This window comes from Nakaseomyces glabratus, chromosome J (assembly GCF_010111755.1).
Source record: "Nakaseomyces glabratus chromosome J, complete sequence".
NCBI lineage: Eukaryota > Fungi > Ascomycota > Saccharomycetes > Saccharomycetales > Saccharomycetaceae > Nakaseomyces > Nakaseomyces glabratus.
The window spans coordinates 342214-363464 of NC_088960.1; the positions used below are offsets into that span (position 1 = coordinate 342214).

Sequence of the window (21251 nt, forward strand, 5' to 3'; positions counted from 1 at the left end):
TTGCTTATATATACCAAGCTCATCGCGATGATTCAGCGAATTGTCATGAATTTTTCAGCCCGAAATTTCAGCTCGTTGAGACTTTTCACATTCTATAAAAGGGAAAAGTTAGTCAATGCTTTCAAATTTCAATCACTGGTTGGTAATTGCATAAACTGACCAAATTGTTAGTGAATAAGAAACAATGCTACGTATTCCTTCGAGAATTGGAAGCAGGCAGGTGTTGGCTTGTGCCGGTCGCAATCTGAAATGTGGTTCGGTGATGAGACATATTTCCAGGAGAAATATTTCTAAGGAGCCGGAGAAAGTGTACACCAATTTGGCTGATGTGAATGATCCCAAGCGGGATCAGTTCTTCAAGTATACCTGGGGTACTTGGTTGCAAAATGACAAGCTTGAGAAGGACAAAAGGACTACAAAGTTTTCTCTGAATGGACTGAACTCTGTCCTAGATGATATCTATAGACAAGCCACTAAAAATACTAAGGATAATTTCAAATCTGAAACTGAAATTGTACCACAACCTTTGACGAACAAGAATAGAACTGTATCCATGCCAAATAATATCGCTATCACTAAGTTAGGTACCTTGAACCCCAACGAGAAATCGGTCACTATCAAGACTATTGCCAGTGTCCACGAAGGTAAGCACCACAGGATATATAAAGTTCAAACTAACTTATCAGACGAAAAATCCTTTGTTCTAAGGATTCCCTATCAACTAGACGATGATAAGGCAACAATTTCTCACCGTATTAGAAGTGAAGTTGCTACTCTAGATTTCCTAGATCTCCAATTGAAAATGAAGGTTCCAAAAGTTATCTGCTATGCAGCTGACGATGGTAATCCGCTTGGGGTTCCATTTATATTGCAAGAATACATAGATGGCTCGTTGCTGATGAAAGATTGGAACCCTCTAATGGACGATAAGGCTTTGATGGTCGAAACCGGCGAGGGGTCAACCGAGAATCCTGAGTTGGCTTCTTTGAATAAAGTTGTCAAGAGTATGGCAGATTTCCATGCTAAACTTAACAGCATCTCATTCAACGCCGCGGGTTCTATATATTTCAAGAATGACTCAAATTTGAATTCTGAGACAGTCATTGATAACATTAGTAATGATCTGGCTTCTAACTTGAAGGACAGGTGGGTTCTAGGACCTTCTGTCGAGAGGCGTCTATGGAAAAAGAAGAGCGACTTAGCTATTGAAGAAAGATTGAAATATCTTGGTCCATGGAAGGAGGATAAAGAGACATCTATATCTGCCCAAATTCTAAGAGACACTGCCATTCTGGAGTTGAAAAATGCTGAGGCCAGATTAGCAAAATCCGAACAAAATGGTAGCAAGGATAAAAACACAGAAACATTAATAAAAAAGCAAATAGAAACATTCCAAAATGTGGAAAAAATATCGGGCGATTTGATCTCTTCTGAAATGAAGGCTATTCCAAACATAAAGGATCTCTTAAAGCCAACCATCTTTCATCCTGATTTAGATCCAATGAATGTTCTAATAGAGAACAAAACAGAAACTCCGTTTATGCTAGATTTGGAAGGTGCTGTAGTAAAACCTTTCATTCTGCAAAGTTCACCTCAATTTGTTGCTTACGATGGCCCTAAGATTTACAACATGAAGAGTGACATACCTGAATTTGAAAAGCTGTCAGAAGAGGAAAGAAAACACTACGAATTTATGTATAAACGTACTAGAAACCAATTTCTATGGGAAAAGGCAGTCAACGAGCGTTTACCAAATTTGATTATGACTGTTGCTCCACCAGTTAAAGTACTAAGAAGACCTTATACTGCTGTTCTGGAACAAAAGACTGATAATGACTACATTCTGGTTGATGACTCCTTCTTCCAATTGAGAGAAGCCTGGGCTTTCTTTTTTAAAAACGGTCTTGTTACCAAAGAGGAATTCCCACTAACTTTCACTGATGAGCAAGTCAAACAGCATGCAGATGACTTGAATTCCCTACATGAGAAATTAGTGTCCACTCCGTTCGCTGCTACCCAAGGTTGGGTTCCTCAGGATATGTTTGATAACCTTGTCAGAGCAGGTGTAATCATCAAAGACAGTACTGGAAACTTCACAGTTAACGATATCAACCCATCTGCTTAGCTTTCCCTTTTTTTTATGAATCAATACCATGTATATAGCAAAAATACAGAAAGAATCGTTTCATGCAATTCTTTTTACCTGGTTCCTAGCCAGCGGTCTGATAATGCATGCATCCAGAGTTATTCAATTACTCTATTAACTTTATATAATAGGGTCTTATTTAAATCTACCCAATGCAGAATCCACTACGTCAGTATAATTTTCATCAAGTTCACCTTTGGATATTTTGTGCTTTCTATCACGTAATTGCTTTTCCTTTTCTATCAATTTTTGTACTCTGACCTTTCTTTCATCTATAACATTTTTAGTCTTCTTACGCATAAATGCACGTAAACCAGAGTTTTTCCCCTTTGTATCAACTTTCACTTGGGGAATATCTGAATTGTCATTCTTGACATTGTCTTGTTGCAAAGTAACTTGCTCTAGGTCCTTAGCGGTAAGTCTTGTGGCAGCGGCCTTACTAGACACTGTACCAATAACATTTGGATCCAAAGAAATTGAATCTGCTGGTAATTTGTTTAATAATGTTCTCACTTCTTGTTCTTGTCTTTGCTTTGCAGTTTCGAATGGGTTGATCTCCAAAGCATCGTAGTTTGCTTCACCAGCACCAGGAATTATCAGATTTGTAACACCACTTTCATGACCAACAGATAATAAATCTTCAAATGGGACAAATTTCATATTTCTCACTTTATTGCCAGGGAACAGTTGTGTCATATAAGGTGTATTTCTATTTGGATCGCCATTAATAGATCCGAAGCATGGACGTGCAGATTTACTACTCTTGAGCGCATCCTTCCAAAGTGTGACATGGGGACCCCTGCTAACAGCTAAAACTCCTGTATCTGAAATTGTGACATTTGTGCCGGGTGTAGGTAGGTTTTCCACACTATGAAGTTCTTTAAAGTTTCTTATATCCCAGATCTTCAAAGATTTATCCTGACTCACTGTTGCCATATAGTAACCACTTCTGTCAACAGCAACACTATTTATTGGTCCTCTACCTGACAGCAATTTAACTAGAGGCTCTGGCATTGATGGAGACCACAGAGTAACAGTACCGTTACTATGACCCAAGTGCATCACAGCGTTCCATGGATTGTGCGTCATTGACGTTGTAGGACCCAATTTTGTTCTAAGTTCGGATACCATCTGACCAGTAGAAACATCATGGTATTTCAACCACCCAGTTTGACCAGCTGTTGCTAATAGATAATGGTAAGGTAAGAATTCCAAGTGTCTAGCCTCGATATGTTGTTTCAGCCTATGTAATTCAACACCTTCATGGTCATAAATAAATGTGTATTTCTTTTGTGCAACAGCAAAAAATTGCTCATTTTGTAAATAACAAGCAGCGTTACATGTCTCATTCAGGTTTAATTCTGCCCTTAATTCACCTTTTCTCCAATCCATGGAGGCCACATGACCTTTCAAACCAGTAATCAACATATGTGTACCGTTCCTGTTAAAATTAACATGGTAAGGACCAAAATCATTTAGTTTCAGATCAATACCCTTGGATGCAGTTAAAACATCGACACTATCTCTAATTTCATCCTGTTTCACTCTAAATGTCTTTTCCATCTCAGTTTCAGCTTCCATAAAACCGCTGGATTCGGGCAGCAAGAACTCCGTGGCAGAGGCACTCTCCACAGCTTCCTTATACCTCTTGTCCTGCTTCCGCAGGTTAGCCTTCAGCTTCTTATCCTTGGTCTTATACACATCCTTGGTCTTCTTCACTCCTTTTCTCTGCACATTGGCATTCCTCCTGTACTTTTCAGTAGACATCTTGGCTCAGCTACTTATACTATGCTAATTTGAACACTAGATAAACGATCAGTTAATCAATCAATACTATTATCTCCAACCAATGTAGCTGTTTTGTATGTAAATACTGGGCATCTCATCGCAAAGCTCATCGCAAATTTTTTTTTCACTTTTGGGCTTCTGCGCACAGCATACTCGCAGACGATGATTCCAGTGGACCATCATAGTCTCTAATGGAAGGTATTAAGCTCGTTATCTACATAATATATACATTTATATCTGTGACACTAGTCCGATGGCCACCAGAACGAAGCAGACGTCCCCTATCATCATGGCTATGATGTTCCAGTACTTCATGGCGAGTATCACTTTCCCGCGTAAGTCAGCGATGGGTAAAATACCTTCTGGAACCATGGATACCAGGCTGACTATCTTACTAGTGTCCTGCAAAGTCTTCACACCCGTCTCTCTCTCCACACCGACGCTCAACTGGTAGTAGATTGAGGTTGCGAGAATCTCGAATGTCAAGAAGATTGAAAAGAAGCTCGATTGAGAAGTGAACACTTCTGGCAAGTACGACCTGACAACAAAAGGAAAGTATGTATCATCTGTTCTTGTTAACAAAAAAATGTAAGCAAGTAGAACTATCCACTTCACGAGCGTTGTCTTCGCGGTCAACGTATTGACCCTGTATTTGTGGTACTCAACAAGTTCGGGGTCAATGGCCTCTACCTGTTGCTCTGCCATGGGGAATGGAGAGTCACCTGTAGCACCCAAGTTCTTCATCATTGAAAAGAGATCTGGAGTAGATTCAGTGGCACCTTGGCCTTGCATCTCCGCCAATTGCCTGAACAATTCGACCTGCGGATCTTCCGCCTTTGCCTGAGCCGTACTCTCCTTCTTGGCCTGTACACTGGAATTCATCTCAGGCTTCACAGCCTCACGAGGGATCTCCTCAACCACTTCAGGCTTCTCATCCAAAGCAGATTTGGTATCCAGCTGGCTGCCTTGACCACCAACTATCTTGTTCAACCTCTCACTAGCACCCCCACGGCTAAACTTCTGCTGCCTTCTCTCCCGCAGTATCTTACGCTTCTCAGCTTCACTTAACGACATATGGCCCACTTTTCACTCTACTTCTGTCCTGAACAGATCAGTGTACTTGTCCCAAGTTAGTGCTCTTTTTAACCATCTTGCTTTATTTTGACGGATTTGCTGCAAAATTTGGAAAACTTGACAAATTTCAAGAACTTCGAAATGGGCATCGCAAGTTAAGTAGAGTCATTAGATTTAGGACACAAGTGCAGTACCGTATTGACATCTTCTAATCCAAGTGTCTTTGTACTTGAGACGAAACATAACTAAGATTAGTAATAACTGTAATGGCGACGTTTGTGGAGGATACCAAAGGTGAGAAAATGCTGGCACCTTCTATTGAGGATGTCAACGAGGATCCCGATGAGTTACGTAGTATTCGAGGCCAAAGTAGATACTTTGGTGAGACTGAGGATGATACGATAAAGGAGCCTGAGGCCAAATGCAGTAACTGTTCAGAGACGGGCCATTTTAAGCGTGATTGCCCCCATGTAATATGCTCTTACTGCGGTGTGATGGACGACCATTACTCCCAACAGTGTCCAACCACCATGAGATGTGCTCTGTGTAATGAAAGTGGGCACTATAGGATGCACTGTCCCTTGAAGTGGAAGAAACTTAACTGTACGCTTTGTAATAGTCCAAAACATCTGCGTAATAGATGTCCAAGTGTATGGCGAGTCTACCTATTGAAGAACGAGGATAACAAAAGGAAAGTGCTGCCGATGCACCAGATCTATTGCTATAACTGTGGTGACAAGGGTCATTACGGTGACGAATGTGACAAGGCCAGGTCTTCTCGTGTGCCCAACGATGACGGCAGTGCCTTCTCAGGAAAGAATCTATCCTCGGAACTCAGAGGTCAGTATACACATAACATAGATAGACAGAGGTCAAGTCAGGACATGGTCTCGTCAGTGTACGATAACCTACGCTCTTCGCAACCTATTGCATACCAGGTTGGATCAGACCGCGGATCTTTATTGGAGGATTCCGATAAACAAACTGATAGTAATCGACCATCCAGGTTCTCCAACACTAAAATAGATACCGCTAGATTATCAAAGACGCCCGCTAGGTATGTACAAGACCGTAGTTCGAAGAATAAAAGGAAGTTTAAGGACTCGTTATATGACGACGGAGAGGATGACGAGGATGAAGAGGATCAACTCTACAAAGAGAACTCAAGGCATGATAATCACAAAAGATCAGACCGCCGGTCTAGATACGGTAATAAGAAAACGAACGGAAACTCAGGATATAACCAACAGCAAAGCCATTTCTACAGACCACCATACCAGGGATACCAGTCTGCCTCTTACGAACAATACCCATCACAGAATTCCGGTTACGAACATCACAGTGGAATACTGCCAACTAGATCCGGAGTGAATGTAGGAGCTACAAACACTGGCCATTACCAGCAACAGTATTACCAAAATAACAGCAGCACGTACCCACCACAGAATATGATCTACAACCAGCAGGTACCTATGAGTGCATATGCTCCACCAGCACCCACACCTGTGAAACCCAGTAGGAGTGGTGTAATTAAGCGTTACGATGAGTAAATAACGAATACATATTTTATAGATCAGAATTTTGTATTGGAAGCCCAGTGCGGGCAAGTATAAGATTCAACTCTCTCTTATTAGAAACGCCAACATACCAAGCACATCACCACTTTTGGAAGCTATTTGTATTGATACAGAAATGGACCAAAACCTTGTTGTGATTATACATTGACTGACAAATATAAGAGATAAACTAGTAAAAAAAAGTAAATGGTCTCTAGCGGGATCGAACCGCTGATCCCCGCGTTATTAGCACGGTGCCTTAACCAACTGGGCCAAGAGACCATTGTGATTTGTTATGTCCGGAAAAATAAAATGGTCAGTTTCATAGTGTGGATAACATGAAAAAAAAATATCTGAGTCTCGAGTGGTATAGGCTACAATAGTATTCCATAGCGTTTGGGAAACGGCAAGATTGGAGCTAATATTGGTGATTCCTCCCTAATATATGTGGGGCTCAGACTGTGGTACTATATTGCACACTAAAATCAATTTTTGTACATTAAGGGGAATCAAAGCAGTTCATTCTCACGTACTGTTAAGAGGCTTTGAACAGTCAAGATAACGAGATCGATCTGCAGCAAGGTTTTAAGTTTGCAATAATTTCTTTTTAAGGATTTTATGAGCAAGTTTAGAATCTTTACACTCTTCTTAAGTGAGTCCCCACCTAACGTGGAAAGTCCTCCCCAGAGCAAATCCTTGTGGTTGGTGATATTCCTGTAGGTAGCACTCAAGATCACCCCATAGTGATGATGAGGGCCCTTGGAGGAGAAGATCGCAAGGGCACTTTCTCAGCGTGCAGCACTTGCAAATTGGGAAGATCAGTGTACCATCATATTCTATATAAGAGTAATACCTATTTGTACTTTCGCTACCTAATGTATTGATTTAAACGTAACCGACCAACACACATGGCAAAAAGATGAACACGCCGCATATACCAAAGTATGAGCCTGGCACCACAGTGACAGTTGGATCACATAGCGTGCATATTTTGAAGTATTTGACTAGTGGTGGATATGCTCAGATCTACAGTGCACAGATCATGCCTGCAGACCAGTTTTTGGGAACCAACATGGCCGTCTTGAAGAGGGTCATTGTACCAGACAAGTCACACTTGAATACCCTCAGAGCTGAAGTGGACGCAATGAAAAGGTTAAAACATCACAAATACATTGTCTCCTATATTGATTCGCATGCGGCTAAGTCTCAGTACATGGATGGTACTTATGAGGTGTTCCTGATCATGGAATACTGCAGTCGAGGTGGATTAATCGACTTTATGAATACTAGATTACAGAACAGACTTACCGAGACAGAGATATTAACAATTCAGCTTCATATATCTCAAGGTGTGGCTGCTATGCATACTCTACAGCCTCCCTTAATCCACAGAGATATAAAGATTGAAAACGTCTTGATATCTAACGATCACAAGTATAAACTATGTGATTTTGGTTCAGTTTCAGGCTATATAAGGCCTCCAAAGACACCAGAAGAGTTAGCCTATGTGAGACACGACATAATGATGAGTACCACAGCCCAATACAGAGCACCGGAAATGTTGGACTTAACCAAAGGTTTCTCCGTGAATGACAAATCAGATATCTGGGCCCTGGGTGTATTTTTATACAAACTTTGTTATTACACTACACCATTTGAACAAACCGGAGAAGCAGGTATTCTAAACGGTGGTGTAGAATTCCCACCATACCCTCATTATAGCGATGCGGTGAAGCAGCTGATAATGTCTATGTTAGCAAAGAATCCACTACATAGACCCAACATATTCCAAATTATACAAACAGTTTCCAAACTACTGAATGTTAACTGCCCAATTCCAAATATTCATGTACCCACAGATATCAGTATTGCTGTATCCAATAATAACACAGGAAATATGTCAATTAACGGCTACTACAAACCTATGAACCAGAACTCTGGAATTTCTACTCCACACTCTGCTGGCAAGATGTTAGCAGGATTCCAGAATGATATGCCTAAACCTAGCACAAAGTTAGGAAAGCAAGAGCTATTCAGCCGCTCAAAGACAGTGCCAAATGACATAGGTGGTCTAAACGAAAGATCCGATATTTCGGCATTCTTACTAAGAAAGAAAGCAGAATTAGAGGCTACACCCAATCCTCTAGAGTCTTCAAAATATATTGATGACGATTCATCATCAACAACCTCCGAGGATAGCTTTGATGACCATGCATCATTCATATCCAAAACACAATCTGCACACAGCGTTTCGACAGTTGATAGATTCAATGCATACCTAAAAGCAAATGATAGTATCTCAGAAGAGGATAGTGATGAGTCATTCATGCCAGGTGCATCGCATTTAAATAGATTCAGAAGTGATACACAAGAAACCAGTAATAAAAGGCAAACAAAAGATGAAATTCTGCTGAAGAGAAGAAGTCTACCATTCACCAATAATGAAGCCCGGAGAAACCAAAGTACTGACTCCGAATTAGATACCTTGTCCAAAGCAGAGAAGAAGGAGCAATTGAGACAGAGGATGATGAGTGCACTGAATGCATCTGAGGATGTTATAAAGAAAACTAAGTCTAGAGATGGTTCTGTTAGCAATGACAACAATTATCTGTTAAAATCGAAACTTCACGGAAGAAGAGATAATGAACAGAGGTTTTCTAGTGTCGTGGTTAACCCTCTTGACAATTCAAATAATCTTCCTACAAAGAAAACTCCACCTGTTAAGCCTCCGAAACCCGACCATCTTAAACCAAAAGTACCACCAAAGCCAGCATTTTTAAAGACATAAGAATGATTTTTTTTCTCTCTCATAAACCAGTATTAATTTTCAGTTTAGCTTATATAATAGTAATCTTCATCATATAGTTATAAAACATAATTTAACATTGCATAGTTGACATTGCATAGGAAAAACCCGTTTTCCAGTTATATAAGTACTAGGAGACTTTAAGATGGCGTTAATTTAATGCCTGCGCAAATCATTCACTGTCACTCCATTCTTCGAAAGAATCTAAGATGAAATCTGTAGATTCCTCAAGTCTTTCTTCTATGATGTTATTCATTCCTTCGGCGTCACACCTTAACACACGTCCAAACTTCTTTCTAGGCTTCCTATTTTCATTGTCTCCCCAACAGCTGTGGCTATGATCTGTAAAAACTAAAGAATTCTTAAAGTACCAATCTCCCAGTGATTCGTTCACTAATGGGACTAAAGGTTTCAATGATTTTTTACCAATGAAACTAACGACCGATTTGACAACACTTCTTGTATCTCTGTGACCAAGTAAATGAACGATTCCTGCTGAAGCATCACCAATACCAATAAAGGCCACCTTAGTTAAAGAAGGAAAAAACTTCAGATAATTGTCCCATATATATATCAATATCTCTTGCGATGTCAACACAGCAGTATAATTTTCTTGTTCAAATAGAGATTGAGGGATATTGATATCCATAATACCATACTTTCTTTCTAATCCCCATTTAATAAATTCGGCTCCTGAATCAACAACCAGAGATGTTGATGGGTCAATTGTACCAGTAATAACATTTCTCTTGGCCCATATTTCTGGTGTATCATGTACAACAACCAAAATAGTAGTTTCATTAAATAAATTAGGTGAACAGATGACGCTATCTTGTGGAACTTCCATATTAAGGAGTGGTAGTGTTACAAATCCAAAATCTTCAGAAAGCTGATGGAATTGCTCTTGGCGAATAGCAGTCTGTAAAGGAAAACTCTTTGACATCATCAGAGCTTTGACGACATTTTCGGATGGAAGTCCTAAATTACCATATCTTTTTCCAAAACATTTCCAATACTTAGATTGTAAGCTGATAACTTTATCTATTATTTCCAAAGCTTCAGCTTTAGGTTCTCTCAGAGGATCTGGTAACTCATCTGGTGGTTCTCCTATTAATATCTTTGCTACAGAGAGGGCACTGATGGCAATTGCATCTAGGTTATAACCACCTTCCAAGACAACACATAAATTACCTCTTGCCAGAGATTTCAACATATGTGTCATATGCCCATAACAGCTAGGAGTAACGTGGCATTGGCCGATTGTATCACCATCTGCTGCATCAAAACCAGACGATATGATCACCAAATCTGGTTGGAATTCTCTTCCCATTGGCATGACTACTTGTTCAAAAGCCCACATGTATTCCGCGTCACCAACACCTCCAACTGGCCATGTAATATTACAATTAAAACCTTTACCTTTACCTTCACCTATCTGATCATACTGCCCTTGAATTGTACCTGGATAATACTTGCCCAGCTCGAATCTGTGAAGTGATATATATAAAACTCTATCATCGTCATAAAATGCCTTCTGAGTACCATTACCATGATGAACGTCCCAATCCAGAATCAGTATTCTGCGTACACTCTCAGGGTAATTTTTTAAAATGTTTTTAGCGGCCACCGCTACATTAGAGAACAAACAAAACCCACCTGCAGCTTCAGGCTCAGCATGATGACCAGGTGGTCTAACCACAGCCAGTGAGTTCTTAACCCTACCTTCCACCACAGCTTTACATGCCTCAATTGCACCTCCACATGGTAACCTCGAAGTAGCATACGAGTCGTTATTAAAATATACAGAATCTCCTTTCTCCGTTTCCTTCAGCAACTCCTCACGATTCATCTTTTCCGTCTTTTCTATAAATTCCAAGTGCTCCTTCGAGTGCACTTCTAGGATCTCTTCAGCTGTAGCTGCTCTAATAGGTATCTTCAACATTAAATCACCAATATCGTTAACACCGCTAAGGGTAGGATCATTTATCAACCCATTCTCCGCCAGAATTTTGTAAATACGGTATATTCTCCTGGGATCCTCTGGATGTGGATCAATGTACTCGAAATATGAAGTGAAGATTTTCGCATGGTAACGCATCCTCACGTCATAACATATACCAGTCTTCAATGGAGTATAATGTATTTGAGCCTTGCGGGTAGGCACAATCACTGGCCTTTTAACATCCTGACTTGCAACATCATCCTCTAACTTACGCTTTGATTCCCCAGGCTCCTGCTTCAATTCAACACCCATTGTTGATATTCCTGTTGACAACACTTATCTTGGCCTCCAGCAACAGTGAACGCTCGCAGAAAAAAACTCACCAGATAATCACTAACCCAATTGCAACAATAATTTAGCGCTAGCCAACGTAACAATGGTTTTCTAGATATATATTGACCGATTTGAACTTTAACCTTTTTCATTGTTGATCATTCGAACGCTTGCTGATTTCCAGTTTTTTCAGGTTTTCAGCTGAAAAATTTTGAAAAAAAAAAAAATTTGCGATGAGCTCATCGCAAAGGCATAAAGAATGGTAGCTATCAGAATAGCATTTGATCATTATTAGAGCTTGATATTGGCATTCTAACATTTGAAGAACAACAAGCAGAGCACAATGTCTACACAGCTACCACCGCCATCGAAGAAGCAGAAGAAGGAGGCTCAGAATGCCAGAGAAGTGGTAGGGTTGGTCCCCGAGGATGTTCCTCATGTATCTATTAAATTTAAAGCGGAAGACACTGGTGAGTTTGTTGGAGGTACTCTACGTGTCCCAGGTGGCATTACTGAGAAGCAGCTAGAGGAACTATTGAATCAGTTGAATGGTAATGGTGAAGATCCGGTACCGTACACTTTCAGTTGTACTGTCAAGAACACTAAGAATGCAGTTACTACTACGCATACTGTTGATATTGTTGATAACATATACAGTTCGCTGTTGAAGCCCGGTCATAACAGTACGGAAGATATAATAACTTTGGATTTCCAGCCTAGGGCTGTTTTCAAGGTGAAGCCCATCACTCGTAGTTCATCAGCCATTGCGGGCCACGGTGCAACTATTCTGTGTTCTGCTTTTGCTCCACATACAAGCTCAAGAGTTGTCACAGGTGGTGGTGATAACACCGCCAGAATATGGGACTGTGATACACAAACTCCAAAGGTCACCCTCAATGGACACAGAAACTGGGTTCTATGTGTATCGTGGTCCGCGGACGGTGAAGTTATAGCTACTGGATCCATGGACAACACTATAAGATTATGGGATGCTGAGAGTGGTAAGCCATTAGGTGATGCATTGAGAGGGCATTCTAAATGGATTACTTCTTTGACCTGGGAACCTATTCACTTGGTTGAGCCAGGCTCTAAGCCTAGACTGGCATCTGCTTCGAAGGATGGTACCATCAGAATTTGGGACTCAAGCAGGAGAGTTTGTTTGATGACACTGGGTGGTCACACAAACTCGGTATCCTGTGTGAAATGGGGTGGTGAAGGTATATTATACAGTGGTTCTCACGACAAGACCGTCAGGGCTTGGGATATGAAGCAGAACGGTAAATGTATCAATATTCTCAAATCACACGCACATTGGGTAAATCACTTGTCTCTATCCACAGATTATGCGCTACGTGTAGGTGCATTCGACTACACTGGAGTAAAACCTGCCAATGCAAAGGAGGCTAGAGACAAAGCACTACAGAACTACGAGAAAGTCGCCAGGAAGAACGGCAAGCATGAAGAGCTGATGGTCACAGCAAGTGACGATTTCACCATGTTCTTGTGGAACCCATTGAAGGGCACAAAACCAATCTCCAGAATGACAGGACACCAGAAACTGGTAAACCATGTAGCATTCAGCCCCGATGGGAAGTACATTGTCTCAGCATCGTTCGATAACTCCATAAAGCTGTGGGATGGTAAAGAGGGTACTTTCCTATCCACGTTCAGAGGCCATGTAGCCAGTGTTTACCAAGTAGCATGGTCCTCTGACTGCAGACTGCTAGTTTCTTGCTCTAAGGATACTACTTTAAAAGTCTGGGATGTCAAGACCAGAAAGCTGTCTGTGGACTTGCCAGGCCACCAGGACGAAGTATACACCGTCGACTGGAGTGTCGATGGTAAGCGTGTATGCAGCGGAGGTAAGGACAAGATGATGAGACTGTGGACACATTGAGCTCATATATACGAATAGCCTATAGATATCCCTTGCCATATAGCAAACACAAATACAAATACCAAGTAAACCTCTATGCATTATATCGTACTAATCTCTATATTTATCACTATCCACGCCATAGTTTAGATGGCTTTTCCTTCGAAGCACTTGAACATCAGCTGGAAGGGCCCTGTAGGATACTAGCAATAGCCACATCTCATGCTGGAGGATATAAATGGCATATTGTAGTTTGGAGGTCTTAGAGTTCGTGGTCAGGATAGCCACTGTCGAGGAATAGGGTCTGGTATAGGTATGTTGTCGCGTGTGGCCCGGAGGAACGGTGTATTTGTGAGGTTTCAGTCGAGTGCGGTCTTCCCATCAGTTAGCGAAGTGCGTAACGATGAGCTGGTTGGGCATGGCAGTTATACTAGCAAGAGTTATTTTGTGGAGAGGAGTCGAGTAGGCAATCTTCCCGTTTATTCTGACTATCGTGGTGGCGGTAACAAAGTGGTCACTGAGATACGCAGAATTAGAGGTAACGCAGTGCAATTGAAGAAGGACTTGCAAGCGGTGCTGCCACATATCCCTGAGAAGGATTGGCGTGTGATCTCGCAATCTAATAAGATAGAGATCAAAGGTAACTACATCTCCGAACTGAAGAGTGTGCTGTCAGAAACATTCTGAAAGATACAATATTCCCAAGTGAATTAATATTCAAGTGCGTCACGAAGCATATAACTCACCAAATTGTAATTTGGACTAGTAATAATATTGGCAAAAATAGTCTAATAATGTTGCGCTCCGTTTTTTACATCCACATGTACATAGAAACTGATAACTTTCCATCGAATCATTTCAAATAATCATATTATATTTTCATATATAAAAAAAACAAGATTTTATACAAAGTTATTCATGAACTAAGCCTTAGTTTCTGGGACGGATCTCCACTGCTTCAATGACACGATATTAGTTCTCTTCAAGAATTCAGCTCTGTGCTTGAATACATAGAAGCAAACAGCCAAAGAGACTAGGATAAAGAAGACCTTGAATAATGGGAATCCAGAGTGTCTGACATAACCGTTGTACAAGGCATTTGCTGGCATTTTCTTTGGAATAGCAGCAGTTTCCTCAGCCTTGAAATATCTGGCAATTGAAACACCCTTGGTCTTGTCACCATTGTTATACTCTTCCAATCTCTTCAGCCATTTAGCGTGCAACTCATCTGGCTTGGCGAGACGCAAGTCTTCCTTGACCATGTACTTCAAGATCATGTCCTTGGTGGAAGAGACTTCGGCGTGTTGAACTTCATTCAAGATGACATCTAGACCAGAGACAACTTGGCCAAAAATACTGTATCTGCCGTCTAGTTCGGTATCAGGCTTGGGGTTGGTAGAGATAAAGAATTGAGACTCTTGCTTACCTTGACCGTGGTTCCACATAGCAATTCTACCTGGTCTGTCAAACTTCAAGTCAAAGTTTTCCTCAGGCCATTTGTCACCATAGATAGAGTATGGTGAGATACCAGGCAAGATTTCACCACCAAGAATGTACTTATTTGGAAGAACATTGGTGAACTTAGTACCTGGATATCTCAAGGTCATGACACCACTACCACGACCTTCAATAACAGCTTTAATACCTCTAATCAAGGTAATAAAGTTGTCTCTGGCCTTAGGGCACACAGTACCGTACACGTCAATACTGAAGTCCACTTCTTTCTTGACATCGCTACCCTTTGGGAAATAGCTAATGGTCATGGAAATACGGTTGGTAGCAGGTGGGTCTGGCGCATACATTGATCTCAAATCCACATCAGCACTGTCGGCCAATGTGGATTGCATGCTAAATAGCATGGTGAATAAAAACAACAAAATATTGGCAAGCATCCTTATAGTATTGAAAACAATTCCACGTTTGGCCTATCTTTCGAACTGGAGGTGAATTGATATTAACAGTTGCAGCAGCTTTTGAAAAGAGAAGATGGCGTTATGTGTGTACTTGCAATTGGTCTTTATTTGGTTTAACTTACAGTAAGAACAAGTTTCTCAGAAATGCTCTCTTTATTTTTTATATAATGCAGAATGGCGAAATGTTGTACAAAAGATTAGTTAGTTGCAAATCATTTACAGAATATAAAAAGTAGCAAAGAAAACCCAGGACGACAGTAACTAAGAAGGGCAAAAGACTGAGTTCTTTGGGACACTTGAAACGCAATTCTTCTGCGAAGGGGTTCTTCCTCCTTTGGGTTTGGGAAAGGGATTCGCAAGAGAGCTTTGAAGGAAGCAACCTGCAAGTGTTGCCTTAGGTTGGGAGAAGACAAACGATGCAAGAGTTGTGAGAGGGCAACACTGAGGAGCAGCAATAATGGGAAAAACTCAGCTGACAAAAGGACATTTCTCATGAATAAGTACGCGATTTTTCAAAGCGAAGAAAACAATTCGTTAAGATGAATGGATATCGTGTACTGCAATAATATTATTTTGATGACTCCTCACATGACGGCATGAATGATATGTCAATGGTGATTGAAGAAAAATGCATGGCCTGACTATATCGACGCCGGTAGTCATACATCTCTCTCGCTCTCATTGTCGCTATGCAAGTTGTTTTCAGTGGTAAAAATTATTGCTAATGTGGCCATATTTTGTAGTTTATCCTTATATTATTGGCAACAGTTTAAATCACACACCGTAATCTGTACATATTCCCAGCCAGTTTCTTCCTATGCATGTTTTTTCTGGTGCGTCTGTAGAGGTCAAGGTCTCAGATTCTGAATGAGAGGATGTTAATTGTGAAGAAGATGCAATAGAGCTTGATGATTCCTCCCTTCTGTTCCTCCGTTTGTTAACAAACTTCCAATTGTAGCAATCTATACAAGTAGGAGCTCTCTGACACTTTGCTGGTCTGCCATATTCCAAGATAACCTCATCTATAACTCTATGGATTCTATGATTCAACAGGTTCACTCTCCAGCCTTTGTCGTTTACAACATCGTACATGCAGTATTGGCCAGAGTGGCATGCAGTTTCCATCGCATATCCACCGATGGAACAAGAAGAGCTGGCCCCATTACAGGTTCCCATGAAAATGGGATCGGCGTTGTGTCCAAAATGCCATATAGCCTCCTCATAGTCTGGTAGTCCCGGTGGTAAAGGCAGGTGTAATCTCTTTGCTGGTAATAACTCACCCGGTGCTTCAAAGGTCACTGCAGGGACACCATATGTCCTTCCCAGAAGTGCGGCCAGCGCACCACCAAGAGAGTGGCCTGTCAGCCAAATTGCCGAATCTGGATACATCTCAGTAACTTGTTTATAAAGCTTTAGTGTTGCCGCATAGTATCTGTCTTTCCTCTTCAGCTCAGCCTCCACACAGTTCTCATCACATGTATACGATTTCATGTAACAATCGCAAACAGTTGTCCATAGATAGCTAATCCTTGCACAACAACATGAGAAAAGTAGATTATCGTTAATTTTATCGTTTGTGATGGTATCTTCTTCACCAGATCCGAACAGCCCCTGTGAGCTTGTACCCTTTATTGCTATAACCACAACTTTTGTAATTTTATTAACAAATATGTGCCCTCGCAGTCCGTCCTTGTCCCATCCGAACTTCTCCTCGCCAGTGTGGCCCCAGGAAGATGATAAGTTCCGCCAATCACCGGTATACGGTGTTCTCACATACGCATTTGAAGACATCAGCGCCAGCGCCAACACGGTGTTTCTATTGCGCACATCCGGCACCTGTATCTTTGCCGTTTCCCACTCTAGCTCAATGGTGCGCGCCAATTCGGGGTTCTCTAAGCTAAAATCGATGTACTTCTCCATCGATACGGGATCTCGATCTTGCAACCTCTGAATATCCATGCTTCGGGACCGTAGATCAAACACATGGCTAAACGGCCTCGCACCAGTCTTAGCCCACCAACTCTCGACAAACTCAGAACCTGACTCCATACTAACATACTCGTCCGCACTCACACGCATCTCCTCGCTAACATCTACACAACTGCTTACTACATCCTCAGGATCATACGCCCAGATGTGCTCTAACCGGAACCCATTGCCACTGCTATCACTAAGGCCATCACCATTGCTACCGTCACCGCGTGAAGAATCCCGGCTCCTGTGCCATACAAACAGCACTGCTACAGCTACTATAACCTTCAAAAGCATCGTAACCTGACGCCCTAGCATGGACTCATATGTGGCTCTGATAAACGCCCAGCAAGAGAGGAATGCCCTTTTTATGATATTGCACAAACTGAAATTCTAGAGATTTCCCGTGATAATAAATGGTTCATCGGAGATTCGAATGGCCATCCAGTTTGCGTATGGAGTGATACTTTGTTCCTCTTGGCTTCGATGTGAATTTGGCAAAGTGAATAGGACTAATAGTAATGAAATAAGCATATTGATAGTTGTTTGATTGGGCGTGTGGATTTCTAGGATGTGTCACCGGCAGGTGAATTAAGTACAATTGGTTGTGGCTTACTGCTAGCTTTTTTTTTTTTTACTCCATTCTGGTGTTTCTGTCGAGATACGAGTGCCAAGCACAAAGGAAGCACAAAAGATGGTGTTTGATAGCGAGTATGATCTCGGGTATCCTGTATATGGGGCCCAGTTTTTGAGTGATGGGATGCTGCTGGTTGCCGGTGGTGGTGGTGTTGGGGTTATGATCCCGAACAAACTGACTGCGCTGCGTGTGAACTTCGAGAAGAAGAAAGTGCTGAAACGGTACAGGGAGATCACATTAGACTCCCAGGATGACTCGCCTTCTAACCTTGGTGTCGCACAGAACATGATCCTGATGGGCTGTAACGAAGGATATGATAAGATCAGCTCTACAGGGGAGAATCACCACATTCGGAAGTTTGTATTTGAGAATGATCATTTGAAGTTTATCGGGGCCATTGACTTCGATGGCTCTACGGATCCCGAAGTATACACAAAACTAATTTGCATGTCAAAGGACGGCACTATTGCTGCAATTGCGTCTTCAAAGCTGCCAACTGTGATTCGGATCATCGACCCGATCGATCTGACTGAAAAGTATGAGATCGAGACCGGTAGAGATGTCAGGGACATTCACTTCTCTCCAGATGGGAAACTCCTTGTTTATATCACAGCTACGTCACTAGAAGTAGTTTCTGTGGTCACTGGCAGGTTTCTGTTCAGAAAGACCGATTTCAATAAAGCCACTGACCTGGCGCGTGTCAAATTTATTAACGATGACGATTTTGTCTTGGCTTCGGGATTTAAAGACAAGGCCGGTATCGCACTAACGACATTCAGAATTCGGAACACAAATCCAACTATACTATCCTCTAAGAAGGTTTTCAAGGACTATAAGAAGATTACGGCGATGGATGTGGATCCAAAGGGACAATTGATAGCATTGACTACAGATGATAATTCCTTAGCTTTATTGTCAGTCAAAAAACTCAATGTTATCAAATTGTTTAAGCAAGTACATAAGGACACGATCACTAGAGTGACTGTTTCTCCTGGGGGTCAATACGTTGCAACTGGGTCTACAGATAAGACTGTTCATATATTTAAAATCTCCCCTGACGCAATGGGCGGCTCCAACTTATGGAAATCACTATTACGCTTTTTATTTAATGTGATGAAGCTCGCAGTGGTGGTTATCTGGGCGCATCTATTTTATAAATATGATCTACACCACAAATTATACGATGTTACCAAGGTTCAGTTGGAAAAGAGATCAATTGAATTTCCATCGTTCTTGGATGGCATTCTCGGTACTACTACCACTAGATCAACTATTATTGAGGGCGATATTGTAAGTGTTGTAACTGATACAGCACCAGCCTTGACGTCATCTGTCTTCAGCGAGGATAATAAGGAATACGCCAAAGTAGAAGAAACTACACCTAGTAATAGCTGGAGTTCTGTTTCTGAAAGTTATTGGCCTTCTGAGGTTTCCAATGATATTGAAAGTGTGCAAGAAAATTTTGATGATATAGAGAATAAAATCCTAGAAAATGAGGATGTGGTAATGAAAAATGATGCGATAGAGACTGAAGATGAAAGTGTTGGTTTTGACATAGATGATACAATTAAGCCAATTGCACCTATTGACATAGATTTGGAACTAGATGATCCACTAGCTTCAACCTCTGTTGATACTTCAGAGGTTTTGTCCAGTCAGGTCCCAGTTCAATTGGAGACCCTTTCTGGGCAAAGTGAAATTATTGATGATAAGCCCGAACACCTAGATGAAGAAGTGAGCGAGGGATTTCTAGGTGATCATTCGAAGGCGAACCTCGAAACGGAAATTGAAAATGCAAGCACTTCTATCAGCATTGAGGAAAGTACTAATAGCCATAGCACTTTTATTGAGTCAAGCTCGTCTTTAGAAGAAGGCAGAAACACAACAAGCGAGAGCTCTAGGGAAATTAGTAGCGAAACCTCTATAATCAAAGAAGATATGCTCTACCCAACTGAAAATGTTTCTGAGCAAAGCGCCACTGATAAAGTTAACAAGAATCAAAGTATTGACAAGATTGATGTATCTTCAAGTTCTTCAATCCCAACATCTTCTGAAGGGTCCTCTAATAGCATTGTGGGAGATGAAGCTCAAATGCATATAAGTTCCCTTTCTAGTATAGAAACAGAATTATCGAGCTCATCTATTATGATCAATGAAGAAAGTACCATTAGAAATGCTGATTCGGTAGTCGATGAGAATCATAGTGAAAGTAAGTTGCCAACCGAAGCAAAAACAAGCATTGTTGGGTCTATCGACAACGAAAATATTGATTCCACAGAGCTGAACAATTTGGAAGAAGCTGTAAAGACATCATCTAATGAATCATCACTGAGTCAAGTAACTGAAGAATTAGTAAAGAATAATGAAAGAGTCTCCAATCAGTCACTGTCAACTGTATCAACTGAGCACACTGAAATGAAGGAGTCCTCAAATTTGACAGAAAAGAAACCTGAAAGCAACTCACCAGAGTCTAATTTGTCAGAATCCAGCTTACAAACACATGATTTCTCTCAAATCAGTGATACCGAGAGGAATATTGTCAGTAGTAGCGCATTTGTTACTGATCTCCCATCCGAAGAGGCTAGTGTTAATCCTGGTAATACTGAGGGGACTATCGTAAACGCTTCTCTTGTTGACTCTCAATCGAGTAATTCAAGTGTTAAGACAGTCGAAACTAATGTATCTCAGGATGAACAAACTTCACAAAATGAAACTCTATCTGTTGGAGCAGCAACAATAGATGTTATTCAGGGATCATATACATCTGTTTCCGATTCTCTCGACGGTATGAACAATGAAGAAGTGGGCAATAAAGTACATATTGAAGACGTATCGAATACCCTTGAGATAGACTCATCTGCATCTGCGTTATCTGAGCAGGGTGATAATCAATTTTCAGATTCAACCCCTGAGGTCGTTAATGTTATAAATGAATTCACTACAACACCAGAAAACGAGACTTCTTCTCCCTTAGCTTCTTCTTCGACAACGTTTATGACCGAATCACCATCTCCTATTGCTGTGGCTAATGAAGTAATTGAAAATATTCAACAGGATGAGCAAGTTGCCCAGCAAATGGAAGATACTAACTCTGGTTCAAGTAATTTTCAGGATACACAACATAATGTGATAAACGATGAATTGTAGATTCTCGCATAATGAATTGACTACAGTGGAATGTAACTACAACAGTTATTTGTTTTGTGAAA

At 41.1% G+C, this 21251-nt stretch overlaps 11 protein-coding genes and 1 non-coding gene across 12 annotated transcripts; 6 read left to right on the top strand and 6 right to left on the bottom strand.

Moving 5' to 3' along the window:
- Positions 1-184: 184 nt before the first annotated feature.
- Positions 185-2125, top strand: AIM9 (Aim9p; the record flags this gene model as incomplete). The annotated part of the gene is made up of 1 exon (XM_447849.1): positions 185-2125. The coding sequence occupies one exon, from the start codon at positions 185-187 to the stop codon at positions 2123-2125; it is 1941 nt and encodes a 646-aa protein (XP_447849.1).
- A 156-nt stretch (positions 2126-2281) lies between these two features.
- On the bottom strand, positions 2282-3913 carry UTP7 (Utp7p; the record flags this gene model as incomplete). Its single annotated transcript, XM_447850.1, has 1 exon — positions 2282-3913. The coding sequence occupies one exon, from the start codon at positions 3911-3913 to the stop codon at positions 2282-2284; it is 1632 nt and encodes a 543-aa protein (XP_447850.1).
- Positions 3914-4165: 252 nt separating this feature from the next.
- GET2 (GET complex subunit GET2) lies at positions 4166-5008 on the bottom strand (the record flags this gene model as incomplete). Its single annotated transcript, XM_447851.1, has 1 exon — positions 4166-5008. The coding sequence occupies one exon, from the start codon at positions 5006-5008 to the stop codon at positions 4166-4168; it is 843 nt and encodes a 280-aa protein (XP_447851.1).
- A 266-nt stretch (positions 5009-5274) lies between these two features.
- On the top strand, positions 5275-6558 carry GVI51_J03223 (zinc finger CCHC domain-containing protein; the record flags this gene model as incomplete). The annotated part of the gene is made up of 1 exon (XM_447852.1): positions 5275-6558. One exon carries the CDS (start codon positions 5275-5277, stop codon positions 6556-6558), a length of 1284 nt encoding a protein of 427 aa, XP_447852.1.
- Positions 6559-6772: 214 nt separating this feature from the next.
- On the bottom strand, positions 6773-6846 carry tI(AAU)4. The gene has a single exon. It is a non-coding gene; the product is annotated as a tRNA-Ile (tRNA).
- A 637-nt stretch (positions 6847-7483) lies between these two features.
- GVI51_J03267 (uncharacterized protein) lies at positions 7484-9352 on the top strand (the record flags this gene model as incomplete). Its single annotated transcript, XM_447853.1, has 1 exon — positions 7484-9352. The coding sequence occupies one exon, from the start codon at positions 7484-7486 to the stop codon at positions 9350-9352; it is 1869 nt and encodes a 622-aa protein (XP_447853.1).
- A 190-nt stretch (positions 9353-9542) lies between these two features.
- On the bottom strand, positions 9543-11624 carry HDA1 (histone deacetylase HDA1; the record flags this gene model as incomplete). The annotated part of the gene is made up of 1 exon (XM_447854.1): positions 9543-11624. One exon carries the CDS (start codon positions 11622-11624, stop codon positions 9543-9545), a length of 2082 nt encoding a protein of 693 aa, XP_447854.1.
- A 364-nt stretch (positions 11625-11988) lies between these two features.
- On the top strand, positions 11989-13542 carry RSA4 (Rsa4p; the record flags this gene model as incomplete). The annotated part of the gene is made up of 1 exon (XM_447855.1): positions 11989-13542. The coding sequence occupies one exon, from the start codon at positions 11989-11991 to the stop codon at positions 13540-13542; it is 1554 nt and encodes a 517-aa protein (XP_447855.1).
- A 294-nt stretch (positions 13543-13836) lies between these two features.
- Positions 13837-14208, top strand: IMG2 (mitochondrial 54S ribosomal protein mL49; the record flags this gene model as incomplete). Its single annotated transcript, XM_447856.1, has 1 exon — positions 13837-14208. The coding sequence occupies one exon, from the start codon at positions 13837-13839 to the stop codon at positions 14206-14208; it is 372 nt and encodes a 123-aa protein (XP_447856.1).
- Positions 14209-14444: 236 nt separating this feature from the next.
- CPR4 (peptidylprolyl isomerase family protein CPR4) lies at positions 14445-15413 on the bottom strand (the record flags this gene model as incomplete). The annotated part of the gene is made up of 1 exon (XM_447857.1): positions 14445-15413. One exon carries the CDS (start codon positions 15411-15413, stop codon positions 14445-14447), a length of 969 nt encoding a protein of 322 aa, XP_447857.1.
- Positions 15414-16208: 795 nt separating this feature from the next.
- On the bottom strand, positions 16209-17723 carry ATG15 (triglyceride lipase ATG15; the record flags this gene model as incomplete). Its single annotated transcript, XM_447858.1, has 1 exon — positions 16209-17723. One exon carries the CDS (start codon positions 17721-17723, stop codon positions 16209-16211), a length of 1515 nt encoding a protein of 504 aa, XP_447858.1.
- Positions 17724-18099: 376 nt separating this feature from the next.
- On the top strand, positions 18100-21189 carry SED4 (GTPase-activating protein SED4; the record flags this gene model as incomplete). The annotated part of the gene is made up of 1 exon (XM_447859.1): positions 18100-21189. One exon carries the CDS (start codon positions 18100-18102, stop codon positions 21187-21189), a length of 3090 nt encoding a protein of 1029 aa, XP_447859.1.
- Positions 21190-21251: the final 62 nt, after the last annotated feature.